Here is an 8,532-nt window from a genome sequence, read left to right as displayed (position 1 = left end):
TATATGAGGTGACATTTCTTTGCATCTCCTCAGGAAAGTCACAAAACATCTTCCTGTCTCTTCATGGTTCCCTCCTGTCTGTTTTACCAGTCCAAACAGAGCTTTCTATAATATATATTATTTCTGTTCTTTCCGTGTTGATTCCTCTGGGGATCCCTGTTGCCTTCTGGATGCAGCTCAGGGGAGGCGCATGTGGTCCTGCCTCCTTATTCTCCATCTCCTCAGCTGCTTCCCATGAGCATCTGTGGGCTCATGAGGCTGCCCCTCCCTCCCTCTTGGTGCTCGCTGTGTCCTAGGCTCTGGGCACTCTCTCCTGTCCAGTCCCTCCAGGACTCTCTCTAGGGGCGACACCATGTGGGCTGCCCGGTCCTCACCCAGTCTGTGTTCTAATGCTTAATCGATCACCGTGTGACCAGCTGTGGAAAGATCCAACCCCCAAACGTCAGGTGCTTCCCAAAGGTACTGGTGTGTCCAGTGGTCTCTTTTCCTTCAGTATAGGGCTTGGCATCCATCCAACGGACAAAGTCATGACATCCCTGAGGGGACTTGAGGGAGTGAGTGTAAGAAACCCTAGGGCACATCTGAGAGGACCGGTTGAAGCCTTGAGTAGTTCCTCCAGTATAGTGTTGGGGGAGCAGAGCCCGTTCTCGGGATGGAGTGATCCTTCCTGAATGTGTCTTTTCTGTGTTGTGACCCTGGCCTATGGGAGTTCAGGAACAGGATCTGTAGGACAGAATGCAGGAAGTACTAAGGCTCTGGGGACAAGTGTGAGTGAGGGGAGGATAGAGGTCCCTGTGGGGGTGGAGGGGCAGGCACCAAAAGCTTTGCTGTTGTCTGTTGCCTACTCTTGTTTCTCCCAACACATCTGAAATAGCACTTTGTCCAGGAAGCCCTCCTTGCAGTCTGGCTGCACCAATAGCTTCCCCTCTGCCCAGACTACACAGCCTGGGAAAAGCACCACAGCGCTAGACATAATGCTGTCCCGAGTGCCCTTCTCCTCACAGGCTATGAGCCTCTGCCTTCTTATGAGGCAATGCAAGAGGCTCTGAGTGTAGGCTCCCAATGGTGCTGTCTCCGGGCAGTCGCCATCACAAGAGCCTGCATGCACCACACGGTGCGCAAAGCATCTCCTGAGCTCTTTAGCTCTCTCTTCTTGCCCTGGAGCGTCCCGCCCTTCTCCACACTTGTGAGGGTGTTGAGTGGTTCTAGGATCATAACCTCCCACAGAGCCTTCTGGACACACTGTGTGTGTGTGAAGGAGAACTATTCTCAACCTTACACACACTTCAGAGTCCCTAAAAGGAGATTTTGGAAAACAACAATAATTGTCCCTGGGCAGACTTATTCTGTCAGGATTTCAAGGGGATGTGCGAGATTTTTAAATCAATCAATCAATCAATCAATTTATTGTCAGGCTTTCATGTATTCTGGGCTGGCCTGGGACTTGCTGAGAGTGACTTTGAGCTTTTGATTTTTCTGTGCCACCTCCAGGGTGTGGAAATTAGAGCTGTGTACCTCCCAAGGCAGGTGTCTATGGTGTTGGGGATTGAACCCAGGGTTTTATGCATGCTAGGCAAGTGCTCTACCAACTGGACTATCTCCTCAGCATGACTTAATTTTTCCTTTAAAGAGGTTGTTTTGGAGCAAGATCTCTACTTTATACCTAGGCCTACATTCGTCCTCCTGCCTCAGCCTTCCCAGTGCTGCGATCCGGCTTTTTATATTTAAACTAACATTAACCTGTGCGTCATTCCACTAGAACCTCTGTCCTCCTTGCGTGGGGTGACCTGCAGCTTACAGGCAGGCCTAGCCCTCCTTAGTAATCTAGCACCATCCAGTCTCTTTGCTACCCTTATGCCACCTACAGGGGTCGCTGCGACACAGCTCGCCCAGATTGTATTCAGATTGTATTGTTTCTTCCTCATTCCCTTGTCTTGCCTAGGAAAAGCCAGAGTCACTGATGTATAAATTAGCGTCTTTATTTCCAACACCTGAGCGAGTGAGTCCTGATCCTCGCCCACCAGAGGAATAAACATACAAAGTTCTTGTTTCACTACACAGCATGCCTCAGAGATAAATACAGCCCAGGGGACTCTGACTCTGGCCAAGCAACTCTTATTTACACGAATAGATTACACAAGTCTTATATAAAAAATAAGTGGTCCTGAACCGCGCGTGGGACGGGGAAGGGTGGGATATGGTTACACCTGTTACACACGGGACTGGAGCGGCCTCAGCAGGCTGTGGGAAAGACTAGGTTTCGGGAGAACTCCGGAAAGTAGGAATCATGCCTCCACAAACAACCGGGATGTGGAGGGCAGGGCTTAGGTGTGCGGGGGCTCACCCTGCGTGAGGAGCTGTGAGGAAGAGGAAGAAGGCCTGGCCGTTCAAGGATCAGCTCTGGCCCGCTGAGGGATAGCACGTCTCTGTGAGTCGCACGAAACAAAACAAAACAAAACAAACAACGTCAAATGGATAGCGTCCTTTCCTTGGGGACCGATGTGGGACAGACTTCTGCTCCGCCCTTCTCCAGCCTCTGTGACTTTGAAAGGACAGTTGGGGAGAGTGTCATTTAAGCTTCATCTTTTGGGCATGAAAGACCCTAGGAACCCCGGAGAGTAGGCGGTGAGTCCTCTCTTGCCACAGCCGACCCCTCAAAGCACCTGGTAAATCGGATTGGGGTTCACGCCTACAGGACACTGCGGGGTGGCGTCAGGGGAAGGGGTCTGGACCCCGTGTTCTGTGTCGCTTGGTGATGCACCCTCTGGAGGACCTGAAGGAGATTCTGGTGGTGCATCTACCAATAACAGCGCAGGCGCGGCGGGGCTGTCTGTGGAGATGCGCTCGACGATGCTGGATAGGCAGTCGAGGCTTGATACCGCCGCACTCTTCCCTGGCCTGGATTCTGTAAGGGAGGGGAAGGTTAGTAATGCAAGCTGCAGTCCCTTCAAGCCTCTTATCCCCGCAGAGCACAGAGCTTTGGAGCAGAAGGGAAACTAAGGACTTGTAGACTACAAGGAGAAAGAAGAGGAAGGTGCACGTTGTGGTTGTTTACTCCCCAAACACCAACACTCCCGGCCCTGCCATCCCAAGATATAAGTGTGTATGTAGAAGAGGCGAGGAAGGAGTACTATTAAGCCTGGGGAGCGAGGACATCTTCAAGGGGGACATGGAAGGCCAATGAATGCCTGATAGCTGGGAACAGCTGAGAATACGCACCGTTGGACACCTCGTTGTAGTAGGCGGCGTCGTAACCGGTTTGCCGCCGGGTCCCACCCGGGGGGCCGCTGTAATCCATCTGCAAATAGCAAGAATGCCCGAGTAAGATCCATGGGGCAGCTCTAACACTACTCCTTGTCACCGCCCCTCCCTCACTCCCCTAGCTGTGGCTTACAGGACTGGGTCAGCCCTGGTTAGGAGACAGGAGCAGGGTCAAATTGAGCCTGGATGGTCACCCAGGAACAAAAATCTGCACTTGGGTAATAAGGATTTGAGAAGAAACGTATGTCTTGGGGTCTGCGCAGCAGTGTTCTGAGGACATGCATCCCCAACTGGGCAAATCGCACATGCTCAGGGTCTCCAAAGAGACCCCAGTGGCAGATGCCAGGGACACCTGGCCCTAAAGGACTCCCCCGACCCCAAGTACCTCAGAAACGCATTGCAGATACCCCAGATGTCTCCTGCACTTGACCTTCTGTTTCCCGGGGCCTTACCATGCCGTCCGAGCAATTGGAACGCGGGCTGGAAGCGTCCGAGTCGCCACTGTAGTGTTCGCTGCCTCTGCCTGGGGGCAGTGGGCCCGGGGAGTAAAAAGCGGCGGCCCCAGGGGGTGCTGCGTCTTGGTCGCGCAGCAGAGCCTGCAAGCCTTCAATGTAGCGGATGGCATTGCGCAAGATCTCCACCTTGGGCAGTCGCTGGTTCGGGTTGCTGGACGTGCAGCGCTTGAGCGTCTCGAAGGCTTCGTTCACTTTGCTCAGGCGGCGCCGCTCGCGCATGGTGGCGGCCTTACGGCGATCAGCATTGGTGGTCTTGCGCTTGCACGCCTTGCATGCCCACAGTAAGCAGCGCCCAGCCTGGTGGTGCCCGCTGGGCGCGCGCACATGCTCATCCTCGCGAGTGCCAGGGCCTGGGTGCACGGCGGTGGGGAAGTGTGTGTGCTCCTCCGGTTTCAGGAGGGTCCCCACGTGCACCAGACGCGGGTCCAGATCCTCGAAAAAGCGCAGGTCCGGTGAGTCGAAACACGGGTCATCATAGAAGTCGTCGGCTGTGGCAAAGGAGCAGAGAGAGCCGTCGGGGCCTGTCAAGTCTACGTCCCGGAGTGGAGGCGACAGTAGCTCCATATCCTAGCTCCTAGACTTCTCGGTCCTGCCTTTCGTTCAACCCAATCCTCAAGAGTCACCTTAACTTTCTGTCACTCCTGAACCACGACAATGGCAAAATACTGAGGGTTGGAATGCACACCGGCTGTCCTCTACCTCCCCTGCCTATCCTGTCCCGTCGGAGTTGCTACGAAGAAAGCGATCGTCCTGGGACTTTTTCCGTCCCTAGCTTCGCGCCAGGCGCCCTGGACTATTTATTCAGGGTAGCCTAAAAGCCCGGGAGCTGGAAAGGGAGACTGGGGGCGGGGGCGCCCCAAACCAATAGGAGTGAAGCAGGGCGGAGCTTGGGGTCCCCAGGGTAGCCTCTGGGACCAGAGAGTGCCCCCTCCCGCGGCTCTGCGCTGGGACAGGGAGGAGGGCAGAGACTGGCAGGCAGACACCAGCCGTTCCTTGCACTTGACTATCTGGTGCAGCCTGCCCAGGTCTCTCCAAGTGCCTACTACAACCTCAGTGAAGCTGGCCACAGCGATCACATCGGAGCTGACCTTGGACCTCACTGTCTTCTGATTTTTGGGGAAACCAGGCACAGAATAGACATTAGAAACCAGATTACAGAAGATCTGGAGAGAGACACAAGGCAACAGGGCAAAGAAACCTCTAGAGAAGAAGCAGCGAAATGGTGACACACGGGAGAAGTGGATCCGAGGACAAAGCGCGCTAGAGACAGTGAGACGCAAAATCTAAGTGGGCAAGCCTGAGACGAATGACTCGGTGGCAGTGATATTTGGCTCATTCCCAATCTGGGAATGGCTCAGAGAGCATCTGGTCTTGCCCATCTTCCACAAGAAGTTCAGAAATCCAGTGCAGTCTATGCAGTAGTTAGGGGAATCGTCATTAAAACTTCAAGCCATACTAGTTAAGTTCAGGGTGGACAGAGGGAGGAAAAAAAGGAGGAAGGAAGGGTCTCCACTCAACTTACCCCGCAGGATTCCTTCTGTGGGTGTCTAGAGAGCCGACGGGGTCTGGGTTGATCTATTTCTACAGCTAAGATGAAAGCTGTTTTCCTCAGGTTTGTGTCATCTTGTTTGGAGTAGAACCACAGGAAGTGCCTTTCTTAAGGGTCATGATGACCAGGACCCGGCCTGATGACCTCACCTGCAGTGGACTCTGCTTAACTTTGTGGAGGTGACCTCTTCCCAAGTCTGTTTCCACTTCACATCTAAGGATAATGACAATGTCCGGGAGTGACTGCGAGGTGGAGAATCCAAAGGGAGGAGGGTGTGGAAATGTCCGGGGAGGTGTACAACGATGCCAGCAAGAGGGCACGCTTCTGCCACCAGCACCTGCTTGCACAGTATAGTCAGCAGGCTTCTTAGCTTGGACCATGGGGGCCTTGGAGTCTCCAGGCTCTGTTCCTCTGGAGACCTCACTGTGTCCCTTCACAGCAGGCTCACTGCGGAGGGTAGGAACAGAAGGAGGCAGCCCCCACCCTGGAGCTCTGGTCCCCTACCAGCCCCAACACACCCCACCCCTGGGATACTGATGTCTCTTGGGGCTCTGGCTAGGACTGGGTAGTTCTGCTATGTCTTCTCTCCTGGATGTCAGAAATCTAAGCAAGGGTGATACAGATGTCTTTCCCACTAATGTCTGGAAATTATCTTAGCTGGCCCTCTACAAACTGGGAAGCCCTGTGCCTCCCACAGACTCAGAAGTCTCCTTTGGAGTCTCACTCTTCCCCCTTCTCTGACACGGGTAGTACTGACGGTCCCCTTTATAAAGTGCTCACTCTCTTTGCTCTTTCATCTAGTCATTCAGTGCTCATGGTGGCTTATCTGCTGTACACCAGGTCCTGGTCCAGGTATTGGGGACACAGCAGTGAATAAAATCAAAGACCCATTCACATAGTGTTTACATTATAGGAGAGGATGATGGACAAGCACTCAAGGGCTGTGTGGTATCAGGGGTTTGTAAATTCTACATAATAATAATAAGAATAAAGCAAAACAAGAACTAGTTTTCATTCCAACAGCCAGGGATGTCCTCTCTGGGATGGTTGTACTTGTGAAGTGGTCTGGATGAAGGGAGACAGAGCCACCACAAGCAGGTGCTTGCTAGAGAGAGGAACAAACATGTGCCAGGGTCTGGGACAGGGCTGTGCTTGACACGGTTAATGCATAGCAAAGCTGTCAAGCGCAGCCACTATGCTGGAACTTAGCTTGTGTCCTCATCTTGACTGAGAGCCACCATTCTCCTTAATGGCTCCATTTCAGCTTCTGGGGCCACCATTAGAGGACTCCTCCTTCTGCTCCTCCTCTAATCCTGGACAGGGATTTACCCTTGGAGTCTTATTCTGGCTGCCCTCCCCTTCAGTCCTCTTCCCTGGGCCTGCCCCAGGACTGACTGTTGGCTCTCAGCTCAGACTTACTTTACCAGGAGCTTCCCTAGCTGGAGGAAGGCAAGGACAGAAGAAGGGTGACCAATTCAGAGGGCACTGCAGCAGTCCAAAGGAGTGATCATGGCCACACAAATGGTTGCTGAACTTTGGGAGGTGAATCTGGTGAAAAGCGATTGGATTCCAGATAGACTCTCAGGATGCAGCTTGGCAGGCTTGCAAAGATGAGGAGACTCAATGGTTAAGAGCACCTGCTGCTCTTCCAGAAGACCTGGGCTTGAGTCCCAGCACCTACATGGCTGCTCACAACTGCCTGTGACCCCAGCTCTAGAGGACTTGATGACCTCTACTGATCTTTGAGCCTCACGGACACAGATGCAAGCAAAGCACTCACATACATATAAACTTTAAGTCTATAAAAATAAAGATGGGAGGAAGCAAGATTTATTTATGGTTGGATGTGGGCACAGGGACAAGAGAGACGTTAGAGATGGCTTTTGGGAGGAAGGAACTGGGAAAAGTGGGTCTGGGAGTGCCAGAAGTGGTTTGGCCAGGGGTTGAAACTCAACAGTAAACATCCAGGTGGGGATGTGGTTTTGGGGTGGAACTCATGAGGCTGGAGGTCCCGAGGGCGCGAGAAGCCCTGACCACTCCTCTTGCAGGACACCCCTAGGTTTCTCACTCCTAAGGTCACCATATAGACTGTGCTAAGTCCTACCCTTTGCTGGCTTAGATGGCCGCACTAACGTGTCTGCTCTTCTCACTAGCACTTGTCCTGGCCCCTGCACTGCAGCAGAGCAGATGGCAGAGGTCCTGCAGCTCTTTGCATTTATCACCTCATATGAAAATCTCCTCTCCTTCCCCAGATACACGGTCATTTGGGAACCCTACTCCGCGTGTCTTCACAAACGTCCCCACAGATGGCCCTATCTGGTTATCCAGCCACCGTCCTTTCTTTCAGCCCTCCCCTGCCTCCTCCAGAGCCATCGAGTCCTGTGCCTGCTGTTCCAAGCCTACTGCTCTCTCTCCTGGCCCTCTCCATGACCGGCAGCTTTTGGGGTCCCAGGTCTCAGGTCTCAGCTCCACTGTTGCCTTCTTGGATGTCTCTGGCCGTTTCCTCCCAGACCACTACATCCTAGGCTTTGGGAAATGTCACGAAGCCATGTCACTCTGTAATGAGCTTGTCTGTTAGTTTGTCACTGAGGGACATGAGGGCAGTCTTGACCCGGGGATGTTTTGTTCACCATGGCATCGTCAGAAGCCACTGCAAGGGTGGTCCCACAGGGGCAATTGGTGTCAAGTGAGTGAATAAGCAGCCTTGGGTCTGCTAATTTCTACACTTGAATTTGAATTTAGCGAAATGTCTCATAAATCATCCACTTTCGTCACAACTGGGCACCGTGTGCGTGATTATTTGCACATGCTCTCATGCTGGCTCTTCCCAGGTAAAGCAGAAGCTCATCTGTCTGGGGCATGCTTCTTTACACTATGCTTGGGCCCGTTGAAACATTGTAGCGGTGTGCTACAGAGAGATGGGGAGGCATTCTAAATGTCTTTTCATTGGACTTAAACTCACAAGGAAGAATACACATCATCGGTGTCAGTAATGATGGCGATGGGAGTGTTTCTCCCCCTTATTGAACCTGGGTTGGATGTGTTCAGTACATAGTAGGCACTCCGTAAATATTTCTTGGCTGACGAATGAGCAGTTCCGCTCAGCTATGCAGTGCTTCAGCATCTCCAAGGAAGCGCTTCAAACTACTTCCCTGGGCAAATCTCAATTTTTTCCCCTCAAACCTGAGCCAACAAAGAAAATACAGA

The 8,532-nt window shown here is 52.8% G+C and overlaps 1 protein-coding gene across 1 annotated transcript; it reads right to left on the bottom strand.

Moving 5' to 3' along the window:
• Positions 1 to 2,654: 2,654 nt before the first annotated feature.
• On the bottom strand, positions 2,655 to 4,340 carry Myod1 (myogenic differentiation 1). Its single transcript, XM_048428818.3, has 3 exons — positions 3,714 to 4,340; positions 3,220 to 3,298; positions 2,655 to 2,905 (listed from the first exon to the last, which is right to left on the bottom strand). Exons 1-3 carry the CDS (start codon positions 4,338 to 4,340, stop codon positions 2,655 to 2,657), a joined length of 957 nt encoding a protein of 318 aa, XP_048284775.1.
• Between the last annotated feature and the right edge of the window lie 4,192 nt (positions 4,341 to 8,532).

This window comes from Myodes glareolus, chromosome 24, assembly GCF_982192425.1.
Source record: "Myodes glareolus chromosome 24, mMyoGla1.1, whole genome shotgun sequence".
Taxonomy (NCBI): Eukaryota; Metazoa; Chordata; class Mammalia; order Rodentia; family Cricetidae; genus Myodes; species Myodes glareolus.
Note: the sequence above shows the minus strand (reverse complement) of the source record. Positions and strands in the feature narration are given on the sequence as shown.

Bases quoted from the DNA above. Each gene is read 5' to 3' on its own strand.
- Myod1 (XM_048428818.3), bottom strand. From the start codon at position 4,340: ATGGAGCTACTGTCGCCTCCACTCCGGGACGTAGACTTGACAGGCCCC. The intron at 3,299-3,713 runs GTAAGGCCCCGG...TGCTATTTGCAG, and splicing joins CCAATTGCTCGGACGGCATG to ATGGATTACAGCGGCCCCCC. The intron at 2,906-3,219 runs GTGCGTATTCTC...CCTCCCTTACAG, and splicing joins CTACAACGAGGTGTCCAACG to AATCCAGGCCAGGGAAGAGT.